Below are 27,752 nucleotides of genomic sequence, written 5' to 3'. Positions count from 1 at the left end.
CCCCAACACATCTCAGTGAGTTGAAGACTTGTATGGCTGTGGCTGTCTTTAGGGCCCACAGCTTTCGTATTTAAGACATTTTCTTACGTCTTTATTAAGTGTGTGGCGTCTCCTCTGTGAATACATGACTTCTACACTCTGTCCACTGGGTGGCGCTTTTTTTGATCAGGTACACTTGACACACTCCAACAGGCTTGGGAGATTTATATGTGTGTAGATTATGACAACGCAGCGGTGATATCTGTTCAGCCAAATCCTGCGTCGTCATTCCACCTTTAGTGTGCTGCATTCAGGAGACAGACATATGTTCGCTTGAGTGAATGACACGCAAGCTCGCCTTTCCACCCCCCCCACCTAAAATGCAACGCACCCCGGTTGTGTGCCGCTTAAATAAGCAGGCAGCAACCCTGCCATGCTTCATTGTTCATTTCACGTAGGCCTACCAGACTCTGTAGTAGCCAATAGTAAGTCTGCGCACTTCCCATATGGAGCCTATCAAACATTTACCCGGCGCCAATGAAAACCTGTCGCATTTTCCCTCCGTCTCGACCCGACAAATCAAAATAATTACACACACTAATAAAACTGAGGAAACGTGGCGCTGAAAAGTGCCTTGGTTTTTAAGTTTCCTGTATTTATATTTATTATATTTCCATCAAGTGCCACTGCCTGGTGCAATGCAGGTCCCGTGTAGCCAATCGATGCGCCCGACACATGGAGTATAATATTGCAGGTCCACAGCGGCCAATCAGAAACGCCATCACACACCGGCACAGCAAATTCTCCAGCGTCAACCAGGCCGCTTCCTACACTGGCGGTATCCTTCCGCGGCTGCAAACTAGTACTCTGTGTTGGGAGAATCCAACTCTTTCTGGAATAAGAAGAAGCCAGATGGATAGATGGTAGCTTCATAATGGGGATGTGATGCATATATTGCATATATATATATGTATAAAATGTAAAGTTCATCATATAGTCAGTGAAGTTGAGAACTTTAAAGGCACAGTCTGCATTTTTTCAAGCCTATGAGTTTGATCATGGCACTACATATGGCAATACAACTACAAATACACTGATAAATTAATCTATAATACAATTTAACTTTAATTTGGAAATTGTCTCTGAATTATAACTGTGATTACAGTCATTTTTCCAAATGCCCACCTCTTCTACACCAGTAACCATGATACTATCATGGACTATCCTTACATTATAATGGCCTGTGAGGATTATCAGGCGTGGCAAATGGGGAGAAATTCACAGATAAGCCAACTCTTTCGAGTCTTTCTAGATAAGTGACAATTACAAAAAATCCAGACAAACAAGTTAGTCTGAACCTTACCCATTTACATATCTTCTTCCTGGCTAGGAAAAAAGATGATCATAAGAATAGTGAGGGCTCGGTTCAGCTATAGTTCTTTGTTTTTTTTGCCCTTTTTTATGTAAGCCATAAAGCCTCAAAAACTATTTGGGCTTAACTTAACTAATTAACTAATTTGCAGCTTTATTGCTACTTTGCCTAACTGAAACAAAGTCCATAAAATATTGCTTCTTGAAAGTTATTTTAGTCTCCAGCATATAGTGCACAAAACAAGGAAATAGATGTCAAAAAGTGTGAGAAATATGGCCTCCAGTAGGTGATTATATAGAGCAAATGAGAACTAAAGTAATAGCATCTAAAAAAAACTACCTAGCATGACCTTTACAAACCAATGGTGGAGGCCAATGGTTCAGTTAACAACAACATGTCAACTGTTGGAGGTTTGATCCCCATGTGTATTATGTGTTTTAAGTGTCCAGCGATGTAGAGGTGCTATATGGGCAACAGTCTTATTGCACATCTTGTAAACATCACCCTATAAAGATAGATTTAGCAATAAATTAACTGAACATCCACTGCATCCCCAGTCAAGTAGTTTAATACGAGTTTAAGGATGCGCTCAGTGTACTGCAGGCGTTTTAGCCCCTGTGATTGGCATGTCTTCTGCCGGGGGGGCCGTGCTGCAGCAGCAGCCCTGAATTGAAATAAGGAAGTGAGTGATCAGTGCGAGTGTGGCGGAGGGATACACAGGCAATCCCCATTCTGGCCACGGCCAATATACACACTCCTAACCCGCCAGTGGAACTCCATCTAAGGAACGACCACACTCCTAGTCTGCCTCTACAGACCAACAAGCACACAACCCATCCGACATGGTATGTATTGTCATTCATTCTGTGTACTGGTTTTAACTGAAGGAAAGCCCGGTTATTAGAAGTGTACACCTGGTGTATCTTAATGCTTTCCCGTCCGTGTAGGCTATTTGCTGTCCAGTCATTGATTCCTCTTATGAGCTATTCGTGTGCGTAGAGGAGGCGGAAAACGCCCGCAAAGCGTTAGCGCATTTGATATGTTTTAGCTAGTGCATGAGATAACAGGGAGCCGCATTACGGGCTGCCTTTGCGCGTATATGCGGATTGTTATCTCCGATATGATGTTCACCTTCAAAATGGGAACGTATTTCCCCATAACTGCGCAATTCATAGAGCTTTTTTCTTTTTTCTTTTTTAGCTATTCGGCTATATCGGGTCAAGTGGCTGGTTCGCGGCTGCATGGTGCAGCTCGAATTAAATCTTGGACTAGATTTGGTGGTATCGGAGTAACTAACGAGCTATTCTGGGTCATTACGGCATAATTCTGCGGCCATAAATTGCGTTAGGGTGCATTTTACAATCCGCCTTAGGAGCTCAGGCGTGTTGGGAAGCCTACCTAACGTCATTAGAAACACGGGAGAGCCGCGCGCTGACATTTTCCTTCACGGAGCCAGCCTGTTTCAAGACATACGTCGGACAGATATTCGTGTTTTACTCTCCGTTACGGCTTTGAACACGGTGAACCAGCGAACGACGCTCCGCTCTCGTTTGGAGGAAAATAGAGCTGGCAGCGTTCGGCTTCCCCTTTTTATGTGTTGCACCATCTTTGCTGCTAGAGCCGAGCCGTGCCGTGCCGTGCCATGATGGGGGGGGGGCACTATTGTAATCTAGGCAGTGTTCCGCAACGGAAATTGACCATATTCTGTAATTACAAGGTTATAAGCGATATTGCATCGCCCGGCCTAGAGAGGCTACCGCAATATCAGACGCAGTTCCGCCTTCACTGCAGGCTCTGAGGGTTTATCAGAGGGCTATGTTATCTATTTGTGTTATGTCGGCTGATTTGGTTGCCTCTTTGCAAATTTTCGATGTTATGCAAATGTGGTACCTGTGTGAGTTGTCCTAGAAGCTCTGGCTACCACTGGCCACCACAAAACATCAACAGCTGTCAAGTTTAGTCGACTTTCCAAACACCAAAAATTGTGAAATATGAATATTGCGGGACGCATCATGCCACTAATATCTTTTTAAATTGTTCTGCAATATTGTGTAGCAACTTAAACTTAAACTCGGATGTATCAATAGGCCTGGGTGACTTGCAAAATACGTTAACATGATAACACACCAATTCTAACCAATTTCCCCAGATGTTGGGAGACACACGTTCACACCCACACTGACATCTGCAACCAGCTAGTGCAAACAGAGCCCCTCCACTGGCTACGTCACATGAGGAGAAGTTATCGAGTGGAAATGATCTGGATGTGGAAAAGAGGCCTTCAAGCTAATCCATTGATTATCAAGCTTGATAGATCATTAATGGCCCGAGGGAGTCAAGAAGCTGAAGACCCCACACACACACACACACACACTGCTGTGATCAAATATCCCATATATGGTATCGAGTTGCGATGCAGTTTCACGTTGCAACACGGCGCCGTAATTGGAGTGTAAAGTGGAATTGTTATGGAGTTATCAGCATCTCTGAAAAGTTGAATACATGGGCGTAAGCCCCTTGTCTGAATCAATACGCCCACTGAAGTGGAAACAGCCTCCCCCATTGAGGTGGAAGTATCGAATAAGTAGCCGGACCGTGCTAAGGCCCTATCCTGTTCCTGTTACACTCTTGTTTGCTGATGCATGTTTAGTAACTTGACGGACATCTGATCCACTGCAATGAATAATTTATATGCTTGGCGGCAACACCTAGCCCCGTCCCATGTTCCCAGTGTCTAGGAGCGATAAAGTGCTCTCTGTGGCGCGGAGGAGTACCTGGCCACCTACCACCACCAGGCCATATGGCGGACCGGCCTTGTCCGCAGGGTGTAGGGAGGCTGGTGTTGTTTACACCCACCCTCTCTCCCTCCTCCCCTCCAGACAAGACCGGGCCCCGAGGCCTCACTGTCTTTTGTCTGGCCTCAAAGAGAAGGGGCGTTCAGCACTCTGTGGAGCTCAGTGCTCCTATAGAAAGGGAGTGTGTGTGTCACACTGACTCTTTGTGTTTGTGCTTGTATTAGGGTGAATGGAAGTGTGTGTGTGTGTGTGACACTCATCTGTCAGAGTGACAGCTGGTTGTGCACTTTTCTCTCAGTGAATATAGAGAAGCTACTTCAGGAATTGTTTGGGAACCTCACAGTGGCAGATCAGCAATTCCAAAAGTGCGTATAGCAAAAGAAGAAGGTAGTCATTGGCATTCTCTTGCACCATTTTGCATCCCCTATCAAATGAAATCTAGTGTGAACAGGGAATGATGCAGTATGTTTGTACAAGGGTGACATGACATCAACTGGGAGCAAAAGATATTCCTCGCTGGCCCAGTGAACCGCCTCCTGTCTCCCACAGTCCTGCTTGGTGCGCATTGCTGGGGCCGGCTGCCCAGGCAACAGTGGGAGTGGTTGACCCACTCATGCCAGCTAACCACTGCCAGCAGAGCCCCCCCCCCACCACCACCACCCACCTAAACACTCATACACTCCTGTTCCTCTACAAGCTGTTATAAAGACTGGAAGCCTGGCAGTGAGCAACCCTGTCCATAGGACACTGTGGATGGTGAATCACAGGGAGTTTCCTCTGAACAGTGTGTCACATATAAAGAGAGAGAAGAAGACACACAGAGGGGAAAGGTTTTGAGGAGGAGGAGTTGGCGTTGGATGAAGTCCAAGTGCCAGGGAAATAAAAAAAGGGGGAAAAAAGAGAAAAGGAAGGGATGGGCTGGTAGTGGGCCTGGTGGTGCAGCAGCACTGTGAGGCCTCAACAGCTTGGGTCTTACGTTAGGGGAGGATCTATAGCACTGAGTCACCAAACCCCACACCCAGTCCACTTAGAGAGACGACGGGGAACATAAAGAGACAGCAAAGATACAGCAGGAGTGACACAATGTGACAAACAGGGTGACTAAGGGAGGATTGGAAGGGAGACAACAGAGAAAGAGTGAGACATTAACACAAGGAAAAAACATGAGATGAGAGGGACAGAGGAAGAAAACACAGATGAGACTGAGAATATTGGTCAAGCTGGGTGGCGTGTTTGCATCCGCAGAGCTGTTTTGTCTCTTGACATTTCCCATTCTCGCAGATGTAAATGGAGACAGGAAGAGGGCGCAGGGAGGGAGAGGAAAAGCGAGCGTGGTTGTGTGCGGAGCAGGTTATTGAATCATCGCCAGCTAATCGTATGAGCGTTATCCATGACCCACCCCCACCCTTTGCTGGCTGGATCAATCCACCCTGTGGCTGCTGCTGCTCAAGCCATGAGGACAGGCCTTTTGTTTTTGAAAAGTTAAAAGGTCAGCTGCTAAATCTTATCCAGTCTTTGCCGAATCTAGTCATTATGCAACAGATTTGATTCCCTGGCTTGATTTGCAAAATAAAACACCCTCACCTCGAAACATGGACTTAACAAGGCTCAGACTTGCTTGGCTGTATCCAAAGCTAGATTGCTTGTACAAACACACAAACACACTGACGGGATGGAGGAATTCGCTTTAAGGCATAACTGGCTACTCTGACTAATTCACAGGAAACATGGGGATGGAAAGTATTGGTGTTGAGGAAGAATGCCATTAAGACGGAGCTGCACATCGTTGGTGTGCAAGCGTATGTGCACATCTGTGACTGCTCATGTTTGTCTGTGTGTGTTCCTCCAATGATGTCAGTGAGGTCTGTTAACAATAATAATAAAAAAAACATTTATAAAGCAGGGATGGGAGGGTACCTGTGGGAGTTATTTGCACCACGGGCTCTGCACACTCTACTGCTGAGGGTATTTGTTTGAAATCCGTTGCTCCTTCACAAAGAAGCTTGACCAATCTATGTCAAAGGCCTGGCAGGGGATGCTCTCCTCCAAACCATTTAAAGCATGTGTGAGTCACTATCAGCCATTAGAGAGGCCTAGCTAGCGGAGGGAACCGGCTGGGAGGGGAACTAACCCGCGCCAGCCCAGCAGGCCTTTTTTTCCTGCTAGTATAACCATGGAAAACACTCCCATGCTGATATGTCCTGAAACAACCCCCGCCTTAACATTCTGTCCTGGTCTGGAGACAGCACTTAATCTGTTTTATTGCAGCATCTTGTTGCCCAACAGTCCCTCCTGTGTGGACCACCATGATGTAGCACCATTTACTTTTTGTAAATGGTGCGAGTCAGTCCCATGTAGCCACTCATCAGATGGAAATTAAATTCTGTGCTGTGCCTTTTGTAGAGCTTTCTATGTGGCAGCTTTCTAGAAGCCTATCAAACAAACAACCTTTGAAAGATGTCCTGATATGCCTCTGCGTGAGCCAAGTCTGATAACTGATTCTCAGCATCAAAAAAGAAAATCAATTCTGTGGCAATCAAAGTCAGACTGGAGTCGAGATGGACTCCAATTTGGCATTTGAATTTTGCAGGGACAAAATAAATTTAGCATGGTATGGTAAGTATGCTTAGAGGAGACAATGCTATTTAGATAAGGAATGTAAAGGAAATCTTAAGTTACAAATATTGAAACAAGTCCTCTGTCTGATTGACACTCCCATCCCCAGTGCATTGGGTGCTAGCTAACGTGGCTCGCAGTTACTTTGGGGTATTGTCACTGGTAAATCTGGGCAGCCCTGAGAGCAGATTGTAGCGGAGGATTCTGGTGATGGCCTAGCACCCGGTCCAACAGACCCCTGAACACTGCGGCCAGTGTTGAGCTGTGTGGTGGTTGGTGTGTGGGGACGATGAGGAATGTAATGACGAAAACAGTTTGGGATTTTGAATAATTGCCTCGTTGAGTAACTTCATTGTTTGTAACTCTCTCCCTTCTTCTGTTTTTCCAACCGCAGGCTGACCAACTAACAGAGGAGCAGATTGCAGGTAGGAACAGAAAGAGTTTTTATTTTCTCCTTTATTTCTCCTCATAGCCAAGTCCTTTCTTCACATATATACTGGCTACTTGTGGATAAATTCCACACTGTGTCATTCTATAAAGTTCCTCCGTCACATGAGTAAGGCAATATCTCTCAATAGCTGTTCTGGTTGCTTCCACATCACTTGCGGAGAACATGAAATGAACACACACGTTGAAGGATTTGGCACCCGCCCTCCCTTGGTAGATCATTAGCTTCTCAAAATGAACAGGAAATAAGGGCAAGAAGTATTTACAGCATGTCATGAGTCAGGACTAAAACCCATGAAGCCACAGTGAAAAGACAGTTTTGCAAGTTTATGAGTAGTGTCAATCACTAAGGCACCTTGATATTCTTGATAAATAAATGATGTGGCTTTTGTACTAAAACTGGAGGCTGCACAGTTTCTTCTCAGTCAAACCCCCTCTGTGGCTAATTATCTTGTGCTAATGCTCCAAGGCTAATGCTCACTATTGCCTGCACTTCCCAGGGTGGTTTTTTATGGCCCGTAGTTTAGAAGCTTAAAACTGGTGCAGATATTGAAGCTGCTACAGTAAAATCTGTCTGCTTTTTTTCAAATTCCAATATTCTGTTCTCTTTTTTTTTTCTTTTTCTCGCAGTATGAGATAAGATCCCTGTGTGGTTTTAGATCTCAGAGCATTTACAACTTCCTGTTTGTCACGTCACACTCATGTGGGCCAATTTACAGACAAGCATGAATTTAGTTAACACAGCCCCTGAAGTCTCAAGAGGTCCATCAACCTTCTCAAACTGACTGCAGCGTCCTAATATAACCCATTTTTGTGACTGCACAGCCACAGTAATCTAACCTCTCACTCTCACCTCCACCCCGCAGAGTTCAAGGAGGCTTTCTCCTTATTCGACAAGGACGGTGACGGCACCATCACCACCAAAGAGCTCGGCACCGTCATGAGGTCGCTGGGCCAGAACCCCACAGAGGCCGAACTGCAGGACATGATCAATGAGGTGGACGCTGACGGTCAGTATGCATACTTGATTTACCCATGACATCAACAGTTGTCTGATATGTCAGTAATACATAAGTTCTCTTTTAAAGAGGTCGTATCATACAGTGCTAATAGACAACGCGGTCATAATATCTGCTAAATCCTAAACAGAAGAGCGTCTTGCATTACAAGGACAGCAGGAATTTTACGTCTGTTTTGTGAATCATTTTCTATCCAGGAAAGCAGAATATGTCACTGGACATATACTGAGTGCACACCTCGGGCTTCATTTACTGGGAAAATTTATTTAAAAGGTGGATAATCAACAGTTAGATCCTTAATTTAACTCATATGTCTACTGTAAGCAAGAGGGGAGGGTTTTAATATTTAGGTTAATAAGGTGATGCCATCCCCGTCAGCAGTTAAACTGATCCTCTCCTGCTCACACCCCCATTTTTAATCAATGAAATGACTTGTCACTCCTAACTGCAAAACAGTAAAATCAACACTCCTTTTCCCCCACAATTTTAGCTCAGTTCTTGGCACAGTTCTTTGGGAGATTTATCCATTAATTCACTTTGGGGAAATAGAACCATAATTAGTTATCATTTTGTCGCATGACTTCAGTGATAAAAGCCTATGTTGCAAATGCAGAAGGGATTAGATAGAGCATCCATTACTGCCCCATCTCGAAACACATCGGAAAAATGTCCCACCTCCCTCCCCTTTTCTACCAACTGTCAACCAACTGTCCAAGCCAACTGTCCGGCCAGCTTTATTTTCAGATGACGTGTCCCTCTGTGTCAGCAGTTTAGTCACTGTGTGTTCGGCTCCATCATAGTGGACAATGTCAGGGAAATGGATGCGCGGGAGGTGCTTTGAGTGCTGGTGAGTAGAGCAGGCGAAGTGTCAAAAGGCTGTGAGTGTTAGCGCCCCGTGCTGAGTGTTCATGAGGTGAATAGAAGAATCTGTCTGAATTATGAACAGAGGTTCACCGAAAGAGAGAGAGAGAGAGGAGTCCGAGAAGTTGGCTAGTAGCTCCCAAGCTGGACGTCCTTGGGCAGTAGGATGTCAGCTGTCAGTGGGCCTTTGCCCCAGTGGTGCTCTGTCAGCTTATAGGATTTTGTAAATGGGACTGTATTGATCAAGAGAAATCAATTGCACCACAGCTTGGCTGCCCCTTTTATTGAAACGTCCTCCTACCATCCTCAATGCCCTCCCCCTCCCCCTCAGTTACGCCCAAGAGCAAGCATGCACACACAAACACACACACGTACACACACACACACACACACACACACACACACCATCACTAACATCCCCTTGTTCTGCCTCTGCCTCCCTTGGCTGATGCAATCTAGGTCAGACAGCAATGAAGCTAGTAATGGAAAATAAAAGTGGTTACATAAGGCCTCTCTGCGCTTTGCACATCCAGTACCCACATCGGCAGCCATGGGATGTCAGCTGGCCCATTGAAAATCAGCTTTATTTACCAAACAAGGAGGCTGTAGCAGAGAATTACAATGAATGGAAGAGCTGACAGAAGGCTTTAGCAGGACAGAGAGCTGCTAAAAGAAATAGTCTTTTGGCTATTTGATTGTAAAAGCCAAACCGCAATTCATGAACAGTGTGGATTACAGTATGAAATGGAAACGCTGCTGTTTATCTTACAACCACACAGACCAGGAAACAAGCTCACCACAGCTGCTTCAAATGATACAGGGGCTTCCATATTCCCGACTGCTGAGCTTAAATATGTCAAAGAAAATCAGGTATGACACAAGATAAAACAATTTAATTATGGATTAAATAGCTGCATGACAAAAATATTAGCTTTAGTTCCAGCACATCACTCACCATCATTATACAACCCTACCCCTTCTCTCTTGTCTCAGGGATGGAAGTTGGCTTTATGATGCAGGAAAAAAGCGATGACCACACATACGAGTGCGCTGAGATGCCTCAGCCTTCTATAGTTTGCGTCAGCACCTCTTATGTGTAATCGCACCATCTCCCACTCGGTTCACTCCTTATATTCTCTCCTCTTCACATCTCCCTCATCTCCATCTCCCTCTCTACCGCCCACTCCCTCCCTCCCTCTCTATTTTCTCTCTCTTTCCCTCCCACTATTTTCTCTCTCTTCCCGCCTGCCTTCCTCCCTATCTTCATCCCTCCTTGCTTCCCTTCCTCCTCCACCGCAGCAGCTGGCTTGAGGTGCAGTTGAGTGGATATAACTCGAGGGCTGCCTTGCTTCTCTAGTCATTGTCCCCCCTCAGATGATGGTTTTCCAGTTGCATTCCTGCCCTTCTCCAAGACTAGGACCCCCCCTCCCTTTCCTCCCCCTCAGCCTCCCTCCCAACCCCCAGTGGCAGCATGTGTTCCCTCGGTGCTGCTGGCTGTCTCTGTGTGTTAGATAACAGGTCCTTAGATTGTTACCCCGGGCCATGAGATCACCATCTGCCCCATCACATTACTGCATCCCTTTTCGTTCCACACACACACACACACATCCGTTCTCGCTCTCCTTTCTCTTGTTCTCTCTCTATCTCCCTCTCTAAGGCGTGCTCTGTCATTGGTTAATCTGCGTACAATCCCCCCACCCCATCCGTCCCACCCCAAGGCTAATCCTCCTGGGTACTTTGCCCTCGGTGTCCTGACCTTCACTTCAATCCCCTGACTATTTATTTTGTTTGTCCATTTTTAATTATAATACACCGCCACATATACTCCCAACATCTCCAGGTGTACATAAAAACAAGGCTTACCCCCACCATTAGATTCACCAACCACCCTCTCATCCTCCCTCCTGTGTTTGCAGTTGGTGAGCTGCTGGGCTCTGCATAGATCCTTCCCCTGTCAAGAGGGTCTGATCCCCTGGTAATCCTGTCTTGACAACAGCAACATGGATATTGATCCTATTGCACGCATACATGCGCCACCAGCACAGCAGCCGCCATTAGCACCACCAGAAATGAAACCACAGATTCCTCTATCTGAATATTCTTGGATGACCCATGAACACATGCAAACACATAGCCACTTATATGATGAGAAGGAAAGACAAAAAATTTACTTTAGGATGGATCAAAGTGGACAGGAGGGATGGAGCATCTGGATTGAAGCCTCCCACCCCCTTCTCGTCCTTCTCCCTTCTCCTCCAGCCAGGGTTTCTGACAGGGGCACCAGGAGAGATGAGCCTTTGATTTATCCAGGCTTCTTGAAGGCCAAGCTGCACAGTATACTAGATGTCTACATTATGGATGACTCGCCATGCCCCCCCCTCCCCTCTACAATCCTGCTGCGCTGTGTGTAACATACGCAACATCTTCCCAGGGCTTCCCTGAGGAAGAAAGGGAAACTCACACACTTACCCCCTTCCTCCTCCTCCTCCCAGCCTGTAGTAGCTGTGTTTATTACAGGAAGGAAGGTGTATACTAAAATGGTTTGAGGGCTGGTCCCCTCTCTGCGATCTCACGTCTCAAGTTGCACTGTCACTGCCAGGAACGCCACTGGAGAGAAGTTACGGCCCATAAGATAATAGAAATGCTTGAGTCATACACGGGGGACAAAAAGAGGACTGAAAGACTAAATGAATATTTTCAGTTGGGTGCTTTTCATCAGCTAAATGCTGGGTTATATTATCTCTACTTATCTGAGTTTGCTGTTAAGTAATTGCAATTTTTGCTGATTAAATGTGCCTCATTGATCACCCATTCCAGGTAATGGAACTATTGACTTCCCCGAGTTCCTGACCATGATGGCCAGAAAAATGAAGGACACAGACAGCGAGGAGGAGATCCGTGAGGCTTTCCGGGTATTTGACAAGGTAAATAAGATCAATGCTTTAAGAGCAGAATGAGGAAGTTTTCCACACTTGGCAAGCTAAAGTTTTAGTTTTATTATTTTATGTGGAGCAAGAGGTCAAGTCATCTGAGAATCTTTTTAAATCAGCATTATGACTCACAGGTCAGATAACTACAATTTAAGTCTTGCCTGGCCAGTCTAGTTGTAAGTCAAGTTTACCATCAGTTTCCGACTCCCTGCTCAGTTAACACCTGTCCCCCTGCCTGCTTATTAATCGACTACCCCCCCCCCCACCAGTTGTTAGCCTGTGGGATTTTTCCTGTGTCACACATTTGATCTGACGACGTATTGTTTCCAGGACGGAAATGGCTACATCAGCGCCGCAGAGCTCCGTCACGTCATGACGAACCTGGGAGAGAAGCTAACAGACGAGGAGGTGGACGAGATGATCAGAGAAGCAGACATTGACGGAGATGGACAGGTCAACTACGAAGGTAAAATAAATTCATACACATACTAAATTTGTCGTGGGGCACAAATAGCTTTAGTTTCTAGGCCATGGTGTAAGCTTTTATTAAACATGGGGGACCGGAGCACTTGATTTTCCAAGCTGTGTATTTCTCTGAGGGCGACTGTAAGACAAGCCAGCCACACATAATATTAGTTATTAGATAGGGGCTATAGATGGAGCCTGCTGAAACAGAGATGGGAGAAAGCCATCCATCTGAATCATCATGAGTGTGCCAGGAGCCTTTTCACTCTTTCTTTCTTGCTGCCTCTCTCCTTTTTTCTCCCTTCCCCCTACGATTGGTCCCTTGGCACATTACACGAGAGACTGCGCTCATTTTCTAGAAGGCTGTTGATATATTATGAACAGTCCATAAGCCTTGGCTGAAAAGTGCCCTACTTCTACACTCCCATTGTACCACGGACAGAATATATGCTCTACAGACAATGAAAGCCCTCTGTTATTTATTTATGTATTATTTTGGATGTGCGAGCATATCGCCTCACGTTGCTCCACAACTGTAAGCACAACACAAGAGCTTTTTAATCAAATGGGTTTAATGAGATGAACATGGAAGCCGTTTGGAAAGGGGACACTAATTAGGATGTGTGTTCTGAACCTGCTCAACTTGATTAAAAAATTATTAAAGCATTTAACAATTTAGCAGGTGACTGCTCTTTCTGGCAACAGGCCGTGCCAAAGCCTTAAACCTGATGTCCTCATTGTCTCTTGTCCTCTCTCTTTCTCTCTCTCTCTGCAGAGTTTGTACAGATGATGACTGCAAAGTGAAGCTTGCCCGCCCCGTCCTGTCCCCTCTTAGAAGAAAAAAAAAAGGAAAAAAAAATCAAAATGTTTTACTTACCTCTTGGAAAAAAAAATGTTCATTTATTCATACTGTTTCTGTATAGAAAATAATTGAATGTTGAAATAAAATATCCTTCTGTCCACACAGGAAAAATATAAAAATATACAAAAAATATCTGCATGAAAATGATGGTTAGTGATCCTGTCCCCTCCCCCCGGAGATCAGTTTAGCATCAGTACTTAACAAGTAAAAATAATAACAACAAACCCTGTAACTACTACCTTCAGACTAAAGCAAAAGCATTTGGCGAACTCCTTCCAGTTCCATTTGCTAGTGGTAAATGTCTGAGCTGGCCATCTCTTCTTTCTCTCTCTGTTTTCTGTTCTTCATGCATGCAGCTTGAGACCGGAGCACTAACCCCCCCCCCCCCCTCCCCCTCACCCCCCATCCCTCCTCCGGGCTACCAGAGCGTGCTGATTCCACTATAAGCTGTCCTCTTGTTGGTTTGGTACAGTTTTTTTGTATTTGGAGAGGAACCCTGTACTGTTAAGATGAGAGAATATACCAGGTTCTAACTCAAGCGTTAAAGTGGAATGGGACTTAATTGTATGCTAGATAAAAAGAGAAAAAAAACAATGTACAAAAATACATTTTCAAATGTTTGGCATGTTCTTTTGTTTTTGTTATGTTATTTGGACAGCCATCTTAGTAGTTGTGCGTCCTGCCCTTTTAAAGGAGGGGGGACTTAAAGAGTCTTACGGTGAGCTTTCTATTTTTTTTTTCTTTTTCTTTTCTTTTTTTTTTCGCTGAGATGGAGTGTCTGTCCTATTTTCTTGCAAGAGAGAATCACTGGCCTTCACTTTTCTTTTTCTTCTTCTGTTTCTCGACTCAGACAAGAGCATAGTGAGGGGTGTACTGTGTTCGCAGCGCATGCTGTCAGGAGTGTCAGTGCACCAGTCTTCGCAACTGTTCATCTGAGTTCAGTTTACATTCATTCCAAGTTGTACATGCTAGTCTTTATTTTTTTTTTTTCAAATAAAAGACCATGAACTTTATCATGTCTTATGTCATTTTTCTTGTGCTCGATTGTGACAACGATCTATAGAGCCTGTATGTTGTTTAGCGTCATTCTCTCCATGTGCAGTGTCACTGGGTGATGTTCAGCGGAGGCAGTGTGTAATACTGTCTTCCATTACATTTCAGGAGTGAGCTGCTCACTGGGGAGGGAGAGGCAGCAGAGAGTGTTTGCTCTCGCGCTCAGCCATGGATATACATACACATCTATGACGCCTCTCTTCTCTCTCAAGACCCAGCCGGTTGCTAGGCAACAGGAACATGCTGTAACTGGGATGTTGGGGGTTTTTGAAAAGGCAAGTGGGAGTTTGAATAAACCCTCCTGCTTCTGCCGATGACTCCATGTTGGCTTGTCCTAGTAAGGCAAACCAGGCCACAACACTACTGCCGTGTGCACTTTTAGCACAGCGCACACACACACACGGTGCAGGACAGACAGGCAGGAAGGTCTCTGGTTCCGACACAATACTACCTAAATGTCTTAAAAAGTCAAGTAAGGACTGCAGTGTTTTGCTATATTTGGAGTGTAATTTGACCATGTTTGGAAAGAAGCAAAGATAGGCTGACGCAGCTCTCCACCCACCTACAGCGTGAAGCAAGCACTTCCCTTAATCATACCCTTACACATAGACATACACACACCTTATTCCTTTTTACAGGCGATGGGGCGGGGTTCTGCTTTCAGAACATTCTCTGCATTCCTCATACACTCATTATCTCTGTAGACCTGTTTTAAATTGGATACCATTCAGCCACTGTGGAATGAGTCGGCATGAATCAGATAAACTGACGTTCAGTGAAGGAAAGGGTGGGTAACAAGAAACAGGATGAGAAACCCCGCCCAAATGCTGCCAGTAAGTGGAAAGTTTGTCTATCATTCCTTAATTACAGCCATGGTATTTTATTTTGAAGAAAACCAGGCAAACTAATGCATTCTGCCTTCCTCGCCCCTCCCTGCAGCACCAGCCGAGCCAATAGGAACTGCAGTTAGGTTGACTGACAGCTGGGACTGAAGCTCTGCTGTTCTAGGTTACCTCAACTAGTCAGGTGCTCAAACCTTGACATTTACATTGGAAGGAAAATAGCAGAGCTCTTTTTCTGGAGCCCCAATGTGTTCAACATTTAGAAAATCGATAAGATATTATGAAATGAATAGTCATATGAATGAATAAAGTGAAATCTATACAGTAACCAATAAATTACGAATTCAATTAAATTACGAGTAAATGATTTAAACCAAACTGATTATTTTGTGTTACTTCATTCTTATTTTAGGTTGACTTAAACTTTATAGTTAATTTTAATTTCATTACGGACATTTTTTTAAAATTTCAGAATGATTTATTTTCAGAATTTTTTAAAAGTCTGTTTTTATTTCATAATGGCATTTTTACCAGTGTTCAGCCACCTAGAGCTTTGCAGCCAGCTGCTGGCTTGAGAAACCAACAAGAAAGACTCTTTTTACTCTTCACAAAGTGGTTTGTCTTTCTAAGAGAAAGAATTTCTTTAGAATCACAACACTAGCTGAGTTTGCCAGCTAGCTCCAGCTGTTCTTCAGTGTGAGGCCAAAGCTCACAACCTAACCTAGCTAGTTAACTAGCTAGTTTGGCAGCATGTATAGCCTTGTTAAACTACATAAAAGCAGAGTTCACTGTGTCTTTGCACTGTGTTAATTTTGAGCAGCAGCTATTAGGGGTTAGCAGCTAGCTAACTCTTATTGTTGTTGCTCTTGCTAGCTGCTAGCTAGCTGGTGAAAATGTGGTTGCAGTTGTTGAGCCCTGCTAAAATAAGAATGATGAGTTTAATCACTTATGGAATCATTTCACAATTTATTTATATATTTCACTCTATTAATTTGATTATTTACGTCATAACGTCTTACTTATTTACTTAATATTGAGTTCCATATTCTTTTGTAGAACAGTTTAATTTGGTGTGAATTGCGGCATAATGGATGACGGGAAAAAGGGTTATAATAAGGGTGCCTTCTGAGCTACTTCATCCCTGCAACTACAGCATTAACTCACTCCCATTATACACACTGACAGGCATACGGCACACGCACAGAACAGGTGGACAAGCCCACTAGGATACGACTCTGCAGGTAGGTTTGCTCTATGTGCCAAACAACCAATGAAGCAGAACTAAACACACCCTGTCAACCATTCCCAGGACGGAAAGGGTGTGGTTTCAGTGTTGAGGCAGCGGTTTCCCTAGAAAAGGCCTCCCTTCCCTATCAGGGAGGAGGAGGAGGAGGAAGGGACACTTGAGCACCCTGGGGGTTAAATTAAGAACATCAATATTTCACGTGTAAATGAAGCAGCACACTGCGGAGGCAGTAATGCGAGAAGGATTGACTGGGCAGAGGTATCACGTATCAGCGCCCCTGGAAAGAACAGGCACACTTACGAGACAGGCCCATGACATACAGCAGGAGTGTGTGTGTATCCTGTGTGTGCTCTGACTTAAGCTACCTTCAGGGACACATTTCAAACTAAAGAACAGTTACTTGGGGACAGCTTGTCCAACTAGGGACAAAAGTCGTGTCCCCAATTGGGAAAAAGCTTTTTTTGGGTCAGTGGTTAAGGTTAGGGAAGTAGTGGTTGTGGTTTGGGTAAGTCTCCACGAAATTAATGTCTATGTCTAAAGTCTATGTAATGTCCCCAAAAGTGACCCAAGTAAACGTGTATGTGTGTGTGTGTGTGGGTGGGTGGGTGCAGACAGGCCATGTGTGTGCAGCGACATGGAGCCCTGTTTGTTGGTGTAGTGTCCAGCTGTATTAGCAAGTTAAGGAAGTGGATGAGATGAGCTGAGCCAGGCGCAACATCAATATGGGGAAGCTTCTGGCACTTTCTAACATGCACACACACACACACACACACACACAGTAGCAGAAGTCCATTAGCACTAGCTTAATGTGTTTTAGAAGTTGCTATATTGAGCTAAACAAGCATATTTGTCTTCCTGGTGGCTGTAAAGGTGGCAACATTTTAAAAGGAATGGACCAATTCCCGCTGAAGTTAAAAGGTAGCGTGTCACAAGCGCTGTAATAAAGAGCGGCAGAGACGGCCTTTTATGATGGCTTGCTCTTTAAACTTTAGCAGTCACGCTGTGCATGCACACACACACACACACACACACACACACCTGAGCACACGCATACACACTAATCTACTAGATCTACTTGGGTTTCCTGCTGGATGGACCTCACCTTTCCTCCCACTTCATTACTGTATTTTATCTTTTTTCCTTTCCTCTCCTATTCTTTATTTCACTGTATTATTCATGCCAAAAAAAAAGCAGAGACACCTACAGTAATTAGCTCGTATGGATTTAGCCATAATGTTTTTGCAGCCTCACTGCATATTATGGGCCTCGGAGGGTCGTTTTCACCATGTTGCGCTAATGACAACTATAGAGGTGGTGGAGCAAAGCACCGCAGGGGGTTTTGGCTGTTCTTGCTCCTCTTACTCTGCAATGCAGCGTGTCCCCCCCCACCCCTCCTCCTCCACCCACCACCACCACCACCACCGCCAACACCACCATCCCAACAAACCCAGCTAAGCTCCCCTCTAAATCAGTCCCGGTGCCTTTTCAATTACTGGGAGCAGCGTGGGTCTCTCACTAACTCTTTCTCTCAACCTCTAATAGCACCATCTCTCGCTTTTTTATCCTCCCCACTCTGTCATTCCCTCCGATTTCTCGCTCTATCTCTCTGCCTTGTCCTCTCCCTCTCTCTTTCCCCCTCATTTACTTTGCTCTCTCGTCTCTGCCTGCTCCATTTGTCTTACAGTGCATTTTCATTTTTATGGACTTCTATCACTCTTGTAGTCCCCCCCCCCCCCACTTCATTCCCGCAGCCCCCTTTATGGTGCGTCAGTGTCACCGTCACCGTCTTTGGGCTTTTCCTCATCGGCGCCAGGCCTTCCTCTATTTACCTAGAAGAATAGGCTCATCCATCTTTGATTGTTGTGAAATATTACGGCGGTGTCACGACAACCGAGCCTCCCTGAACCTCATGCAATATTCAGAGACGATGATATAAGATTCCTGCTAATGAAAAAAACAGCAGGCAATACAAACAGCCCTTTAATAACGGCCCGGCAGAACAGCCTGTTCCCTGTTGAGCTTCAGGAGTGCAGTCAGCTGGTCGTAGCCAGAGGCTGAGAGACCCCCGTTCATCAACATGAGGCCCGCTGGGCGAAGGCACCAGCACCCATGACCACTACATGGGGCCCACTTGCACCACAGGGCTTATCGTACAGGACAATATTTGGCATGGGAGTTCACATCCAGTCATATAAATAGTACAGGCAGGGACGAGAGACATGGTCAAAGTGATGGTGAGAGGGTCAGTACAGCTTTATATTTCTCCTGCTTGTGCTCCGGATATCCCTCGGCTTCTGATGCACACACAACACATTTATATGCGTACACATGCATGCATGCACACACACCACATACAGTATACACATGGGCGGGCGTGGGGTGGGGGAGGTGGGCTGGGCTTAGTAACAGTGGATTGCATCAGCAGCTCTTCCAATGGGGATAAAACTCCCCGGACTGGAAAAAAAAAGCGAGAAAGATCAATACAGAGACACCAATCCAAAGAGACACGAAGGAGATGCAGAAGTGGGAATGAGGAGAAAAAGAGGGGAGGGATGGAAGGGAGGGAGGGGGGGGGGGTCAGAGAGAAAGCGCTGAGCTGGGATCCTCCTGCTAGGGATTTCCTCCCTCTGATGTATTCCCCCCCTCCCCTCTTTTTTTTTTTTTTTTACCGCAACGTAATCTTTCCCGGGCTCATTGCATATTTCTTGCCAATACCCAACGCTACCTTTGCTTCAAACACTACTACTACTGCAGACCTACTGAGCCATGTCCTGCCCATGTCTGCACCACAGCCCCTGCTGATTGGCACCAACCTGACACTGGAGAGAGGGATAACGGGGGGGGGATATAAAAGGGCAAGAGAAGAAAGGGGAAGAGGGTGGTGGTGGTGGTGGTGGGGGGAGGGGGGGTAGTGAAAAGGGAGCCAGTGTTGCAGAGGCAATGCAGAGGCAATACGATGCAAATGCAACATAATGCAGTGCTGCTGGGGGGGAGGCATTGCAGATGAGACGGGGCAAGGACGTCCAAGGGAAGGCTGTTACTCCAAGCCCCCGTGGGCATGAGGGATGATGCTTGAAATGCATCCTTTGACCTTGATGGACATATATTATGAATTACATATTACAGTACGCAATGGAAATGTGCAACTGTATCTGCAAACGAAAGTGAGAATGGCCAGAGCTTGTCCTGCAGTCCCCGGGCGACAGATTTATTTGACATCAAATCCAACTTCTGCCCCCTCCCACCTCCGAGTGCACACATAAACATTCATCAACTCATGCGCACGCTCTCATAACACTCCACGCACACGTGCCCAGCTGTTCAATTATTCATTACCAATATACGCAACGTCTGAACAAAAACACAAACGGATCAAATGTACATTGACACAAAAGAAGTCATTACTGGAAACAGACTGGGGGTTTAGGTAATGTGGACATGGCAATCTATGCTGACGCAGTTCGGAGTAATACAATTTTCAGAAGTAATCTTGTTTCAAGTCTCGTTAGACTGCGTACCGTCAGGGAGTCGCAACCCCATTCCCTCTTCCCTCAGTGAACAAGTCTGGAGAATGTTCCCTTAAATGTTAACGTCCTCCTTTTCTGATTTAATAATTCAATAAACCTAAGCTTAAAATGGTCTGCGTTCTCTCAGGGCTGCCAAGAACAATTCAATTAGCCAGACAATGTGTTGTGACGGCCTGGTTTTGCTTAGATCCCTTATTTGTTCGCCATGTTTGTATAACCCCCGCAGCCCCAGCCACCTTCTCGGTCCTCCTCTCTCCCTCTCTCTTTCTGTCACTTCTCCCTGCATTGACAGTATATCAGAATGCCAAGCAAGCTGAGCGCAACTAGCCGACTCAGACTTTTTCTGTCCTGCCGTGACGAGCCGCGGGCCACATTTTGTGCTGTGGGGGTAAAAAGAAAAAAAAAAAAACCTGCTGTCAAGGGGTAGTTGGAAGAGACAGCGGGGGAGAAATGTGATGGGAATGGAGAGGCTCTGCATTTGTATAATATTGTATGTGAAAGGTGCTGACAGGCGACCGTGAGGGAAGGGCAGGGCGTTCGTTCCCAGGATGGGTCGCTCAGGCTAATCCAGAGCTGTGGTGACTGACAGAGGGCCCAACTGTCAGCAAGTGAAAAGGCCTTGTTCTCTGCACCACACCGAGGCTTTCCTGCACAATAGCGTCGCCCTGCAGGAACACGTGTCCTGTATGAGGGAGGTGGCCATTCGCAGGTTAGGTTATGTCCAAGACCTCAAAGGACCCTGTACAGTAATCAATACTCAAGTCTCAGTCCAAAGATCCTAAATAATTAGTAGAACTTGTACTATTGTATAGTTTAGAAAACCACATTTGTATTTGCATTGTCAGTCAGCACTGACATCGATGGTCATACAGTTAGTTACCAGTTTAAATTTAAAACAATGTAATATATATATATATAAAATACAATAAAATATAAATAATAAATCCCATATTTGTGAAGCTTTTCATCGTTTGTTCCATTTGTATTTATTCTCTCTTGGCTGTGAGGCTGTGTGCCGTCAGCATGCTCACATGCTCACAATGGACAGGTCATGTTTACCATGTTTAACATCTTAGCTTAGCATGTTACATTTGTGAATAAGCACTACACGCAACAGCTGAGGCAATCTTGAAATGTCTTACCCAAGACATTTACCCCAAATGACCCATAACATTTCAGCACACCTGTTACGTTAACTGAGGAAGATCAGCAAACCCAGCTCTTTGATTAACATAAAACTGTATCAAGGCCTTTTGTGTATGAAAGCGAATGTGCGTCTGTACATGCAACCACAGAGACGAGGCTGGAAAGCAGCAGTGTCCTCTCCGCCGTGTCCACCCACACAGAGGCCTAGTCACCAGGTGGGCGGCTGGCAGTCCTCTCTCATTGGCCAGCTGAGGCCGCCTGTCCACTGGAAACAGGCGAGAGCACGGTTTTCCCAGCCAAATGAAGATGATTTCCATCTCCTCATCTCCCCACACCAACGTACCCCTGCCACAGCGATGAGCAGGGGCTGATTCAGAACAGAGAATTACCTTGATATAAATAGTTATGCCATCATCCTCCTTTGATTAGCCTTCTCCGAGGATTTAAAGCGATGGTTAAGAAATTCGAGAAATGCATGTGAGTCACCGTGAGCTGGGGAGACCTTGGCTCGTTCTCACATCGTTCACGCAAATGGAAACAGGCGCGGTGAATGTAAATGGGAGTCAATGGGGTAAAAAACAATCGCGCAGGGCAGCATTAAAATACCTGCCTAAGTGGTTCACATCATATTAAACAAGTTCCTCTTGGTTGGACAGAAAGTGATTAATCCGACTTTTTACCACTCTTTGAAAACTTACAAAGCATTAGCGAAGAACTGAAAATGACAGAAGTCTATATGTTTATATAACCACACATTTCTCTGCAAATATACAGTAGTTTCAACTTGCTGTGTGCTTTGCTAAGATGACTTTTTATTCTATTCTCTCCATGTTCTGCAAAAGTAAAATGCCAGGTTTTTGGTTTTTTTCAGCCATTCATTTTCATTCATTCATTCAATACATCATGTTCTGCTGTTCGAGCAGCCGACTGAAGTCCTTAGGCGAACTGCTTCTGTCTGTTCTGACTGTCTAGACAAAAGGAAGCCAAGCATTCTCCGTCAGAGCTCTTTAATCAATTCAGGTCTTCCAATCTCTTCAATTCTTTGTTTCTTTTCTTTATAAGAGGTGTAGCCATCAATGCTCAGGTCAATCTTGCATCGTAGATGACGCCATACTTAGCATATTTAGCGACCGGTCAAACCATCGTGATTAAACCCTCACTGATGTACAGTACGGCGCCTTGTGCTGGGCAGAGTCAGTCACTTCTTCATCCCTTTCCTCTCTCTCTCTCTAATTACTGCCTGGCAAACTAATGAGGAGGATTCTTTCGTTAAATACAAACAGCAGCCTGGCCCTTAATTAACAGCCTCTCTGGCTTGTTTTTTGAAAACACTGTGGCAGAGAGTAGAGCATCTAACAAAGGGCCCAGTCCTCGCTGACACTGAGACAAATAAAGGCAGCGCCACCCAACATCAAAATGGAGGGGGGAAATCATCAAATGTGGGCAGGCGTGCGTTCCTCTTGCTCATTAGTCTGTATAGTACATCGTTGTTCGCTGGAAAGGGAGAGGAAAAGCATCAGTTAACGCTAGTTCCAGGCTATGAAATGAGGTCCTTACGTCCACAAACACCATTAAATCTTGGAACCTTAACAGATACTTTAATTCTTCTATTACAATTTAGGGCTTATTCATTATTTCGGTTCGTGATGCTAACATTGCATGCTAAAGTAATTGTTGAAAACCAAACGTGCGCATTGGTCTGATAACTGTTACTGGTCAGCTTGGTTTTCTCTTCTAAATACATTTGGCTAATCTGGAGGTTCGTTTAAAGCAGCAGGAATGGATTATTTTGGTGACTTGGAGGCAGCGGAACAAGTTGTAAACACATCATTGACATAGTATCACCTTATAAAGTTGATATGGCTAAAGTGTTAGCATCCAGCAGACACAGAGCAAGTTTAGCATTTGTGTTTCCGTCCACGAATGTTTGCTCGCCGTTTAGCTCTGTTTTTTGGTCTCTACCAACTCCTGAGGGAAATATCTGGCTCTTTAGCTGCTAAATGCCAGTTGCTAACGTTGTCTGCCTGCCGTTTGCTGCTGGGCAGGTAGAATACAGTGGGTTTATAGTTATATAGCAGTTGCCTGCTGCTGGAAGCGGGGTTGGTGAGAGAGGCGAGAGTGAACCTAAACAGTAAAGTCGGGGCCGTAAAACCTAAACAAAATGCTAAAAGATGGTACGGTGGGTAGCTGTAAACTGTCATTACGAGCGACTCCTTTTATGATGAAAAATACACTTTTCTTTGACATTTTCTTCACAAATGCCAACTGCCAACACTTTTCTTCACACATATGTATGCACACACACACACACACACACACACACACACGCACAAACACACACAAGAGGCTATACAAAAGCATCAAAGCATGCTTTCTTTAAGTGCTCAAGGCAAACTGGATAGTAATGGAGCTCCTGTACTGGTCTGTCCCAATGAAGCCAGTCCAGTGCTAATGGAGGGTCAAAGGCTAAACAGGCTCAGCTTGTTGAACTAAGAATATCCTTTTATTCTGCATTCCTCTGGGTTAATAAAGACTTGCATTTTAAGTACACATCTGGAGGGCGGTTGAATGAAAGAAAACACACTTCATCCACGGTTATCAAGGAGACCTGCAGGGGACTTTGAAAAAGAAAACCTGAGACGACGGCAGTGGCCTGCTGAAACTCGCCTCCACTGGCTGGGACGTCTTTAGTTTCCGCCAGAGCACCTGTAGTCAGCCTGTCCAACGCGGGCCAATCACAAAAACAGCTCCGCGGTGCTGGCTGGCGAATGACAGACAGCCAAGGATCAATCGGTTGGGTGAGGGCAGCGGGTGGTGGCCCGCTGAAGTCACAAAAGCAATATTTGAGGAAGCTGAATGGGCCGCTAATGAGACACTGGATCCTAAATGATAACAGGGTGTTTATGAGAGGTCACCTGAGATGGCTGATGAATAATAGAGGGCCTGGTGAGGGCAGGTGCACTCACCGGGCTGTGGTTAGAGCTCAGCTCAGGCCTGGAGCGGCTACAGGCCAACATTTAGAGGCTCACGCTTCGCCTCAGGAGAGTGGCAACAAGTGAGAGGGGGCAAACTAAGGCCAACAGGCACAGAGCCCAGGCCAGCACGAGGCACCGAGCAGGACCAGGGTCACTGTCATAATGAGACCCAACAGTATAGTGAGCCGTGAACTCCAGTAAATGACAGCAGTAGAACTAGGTATTGAATGTATTATTTAGAATGTTACGAAATTCATTTATATATAAATAATATATGTATATATTTATACATATATTTATTATCTAATATAATATTATTCATTTATTATTTTTGGTAGAGGAAATGAAATGGGTATCAAACTCATGTACAAAAATCTAGCATTAAATGTCTGGTCAGATTCCTAATCTTGTTTACTGATTCATTCATCAGATAGTTCCTGATTTAAATAATCATTTACAGCTTTGTAACTATTTTATTGAGGCAATGTTCTTGTACAGCTGCTTGTGTTAAGACATTTAGCATTTCAGTGCGTTGGCTTCTTTTGTTTGGAGAAAGAAAGGGTTTTGTCGAAAAAAACTTTTGTTTGTTTCGTTTGTATTCCATTTACAAGGATATAAGAAGGATGCTTTTATACTCCTATTCATTTTGGTATGAGTACCCAAAAAAGACAGCAGACAATTCTTATTATTATTGGCAATTGTAATTATTTGGGTTTTGGACTGTTGGACAAAACAAGGTGTTTGGGCTGATCATGCTTTTGATACTTCATAGACCAAATGCTTCACTCATTAGTCATCAGACGAATCAATAATTTAAAGAATCTGCACTTTTCTATTCTATTCTTTTACTTTAATTCAGGATTATCTATAATGTTGATTTGCATTATTTGAATCAATCTATATAATGTCCGGCAGTAGTGAACCTTTTTTTCCACAGCCAAGGGGACGTCTTTAAATGCTTGTTTTGTCCCACCAACAGTCAAAAACAAAAAGATTTTAAAATTACAGTGATATACAACTGAAAATCTGCAAAGTCTCACATTTGAGAGGCTGAAACCAGCAAACATTTGGTGTTTTTGGCTTGATGAATGATTTACACCATCACTTTGGTTATTAAATCAGTAATTTTCTGCCAATAACCACACACAAACACATTCACACTCACATTCACACCTGTTTGAAATTTTGTTTCCAATTCAGCTCACCTGCTATTTGTCTATATTGTTGTAGAAACTCTGACAACTGGAGGAAACCCACGAGAACACGTGTAGAACATGCAAACTGTATGCAGGCGCGCTCCTCACAGGAAGGCCGCAGAGAGGCGAACCTGTAATACAGATACAGGTTTTGATCAGCGCTGATAGCAGCTTTTCATCCGGGTGTTTAAGACGGCTGTTAACCCCGACCCGATGAAACAGTAATGATGGCAGGTGTACTCTTAATAACCCCACTGGAAAATCCGGCTCTCAACCTTTTTGGAAGTGCTCGCTTATATTATTATTATGCCATAATAAGGCATAGTTACATCAGAGTGTGTACAGTTATAATCGCCTCAGAAGCTGAGCAAATGTGTCGCTATAAAAAGCCTATTGGAATTATTTGGACTTGAAAATGATTGGATGATGGCGGATTCCATTAGTGCCCCCTATCTCTTTTCTCTGCATCTTCTTGCTCATGTAGTCTCTCTCTCTCATCCTCCCTCTCCAACCCATTAAAGGATGCATCCATTTCACAATAAAAGCCCTTTTTTTTCTCCCCAGCCTTCCCCGGCCCCCTGCATTAGTTCGCTGACAGATAAAGGGAACAGAACGTTTCCTTATAAAGCAGACGCAGAGACTTCAGCCTATTAATTTTCACTTTAAACATGTATGTGGATGGACGGATGGGTCAGGTAGAAGGCGCTTTGCTCTGAGTGCGCTCTGTCTTTATGTATGTACTCTGTTCCAGTGCGCAGTCTGCAGAGGCTTAACACGCACCCCTGGGCATCACTGAGGCTCAATGAAGCCAGCACATAAAGACAGGGCGAGCCTGCTCCTCTGCTTGCCCTCCTTCTGAGGGTTACATAAGAATGGAAGATGCAGGCATACCGGCGCTGTTGCAGCTGGATGTGAAAGTAGGCCCGTTAAACCGAAGGAGCGATAGGTGTGTGTGTGTGTGTGTGTGGATGTTAGAGACCATGTGAGGAAAGAAAACAGCTAGGAGCAGTGGGCCGGGCTGAGGCAAATGGAGCCACTGCTGGACAGGAAATTCTCTTTACTTATTCATAAATAGAGAGCTGGAGGGCTGGTTTTCAACACATTCACGTGGTGAGTGTGCTTTCTTAAAAATAAAGCACGTAACTACACACACACACACACACACAGGCACATGAGCAATAAACCAGGTAACAGGTGAACTGTATCACATCATTGCCAGTGTCCAAGTATTCACCGTGTCACAAAGTGATTTTGACAGAGGCAGAAGCACACACTTGTATGCAAAATGCAAAAGCTTCAGCGCAGCCTTGATTGACACGACCTCCCCCCAGCTCTCCCAGCTGCCAAAAGGTGAGCCTGCAATGAAACATTGATTCACCTCAGCAGTGCACACAAAGCCTGCAACCCCTCTGACCGCTCCACTAGCAGCCTCTGTGGAACGACACAAGGCTTTTACCGAAGACAAGAGGACCTCATGAATATTCATGTTGCCAACACTGCCGGAGACGCAACAGAATTCGCTGAGATCAGCGCTGAGAAATCCCCATTGTGCGAAAACACACAAGTACACTCGTGCTGTACAGTATGCATGCGTGGTGGTGGTGGTGCTGCTCGCTCTCTCTCCTTCTATTTCTCTGTCTTTCTCTGGCATCCCGCCCGCCCACGCACATCCAAATGTCGAAACGCACGCACATGCACACGCGCGGACTCGAATCCACCTACATGCTTTCATGTTTACAGGGTCTGGCTTGTGAATACTGTGGTCCGCATCTTCACCTTCATGAGGTCCTTCGTTCAACAGACGACATTCAAATGTGGGGGTGAGTTTGGATCATTTGTGATGAATCCGTATCTGGACAGCTGCTCACATTATAGGCCTATCCACCGCACACGTGCTGAAATTGTAGTGAGCTTGACCTCTGCACAACTTAATGAATTGATTTGGAGAGGCATCGCAAAGCTCGGACAATTTCACACCGCGTTCTCTCTTGTGTTTCGTGAGTCACTGCTTCTCTTCAGGTCCTCGGATGGCTCCGTACCACATGCTCAACACCTGCCTTTCAACTCCGCAGTAGCTTCGACAGCACAGAGGCAGGCTCTTGATAATAAATGGGGATGACAGTCAATCTGATGTCAGCTTTGGAGAACTGTGACAAGGCCAAGCCTATGGGCCCAGACATTGACAAGTGCCCTCGTATTACTGGTGTACTCTGCGATCCCCTGGCAGCGTTGCTCAGCTCACAGCTGTGCATTTGATGTGGCATCATGAGTAAAATGTGGGTGACACGGGAACAAGTGGAAGTCAGTTTTGGAAATCAATGATGCACTGTGTGCAGGTTTCCATTACGCTAACTGGTTTATCTACAAGATCTTTGCAATCGCATGGCTCAGAGGACAGATTCAACATATTAACTGGATATG

At 45.1% G+C, this 27,752-nt stretch overlaps 1 protein-coding gene across 1 annotated transcript; it reads left to right on the top strand.

Moving 5' to 3' along the window:
* The first annotated feature begins 2,085 nt into the window (after window positions 1-2,085).
* On the top strand, window positions 2,086-14,359 carry calm1b (calmodulin 1b). Its single transcript, XM_070925373.1, has 6 exons — window positions 2,086-2,196; window positions 7,157-7,187; window positions 8,076-8,219; window positions 11,907-12,013; window positions 12,350-12,485; window positions 13,260-14,359. The coding sequence occupies exons 1-6, from the start codon at window positions 2,194-2,196 to the stop codon at window positions 13,286-13,288; spliced, it is 450 nt and encodes a 149-aa protein (XP_070781474.1). The 5' UTR covers window positions 2,086-2,193; the 3' UTR covers window positions 13,289-14,359.
* Window positions 14,360-27,752: the final 13,393 nt, after the last annotated feature.

The sequence above is a fragment of the Enoplosus armatus genome, chromosome 19 (genome assembly GCF_043641665.1).
Source record: "Enoplosus armatus isolate fEnoArm2 chromosome 19, fEnoArm2.hap1, whole genome shotgun sequence".
Lineage (NCBI taxonomy): Eukaryota > Metazoa > Chordata > Actinopteri > Centrarchiformes > Enoplosidae > Enoplosus > Enoplosus armatus.
Note: the sequence above shows the minus strand (reverse complement) of the source record. Positions and strands in the feature narration are given on the sequence as shown.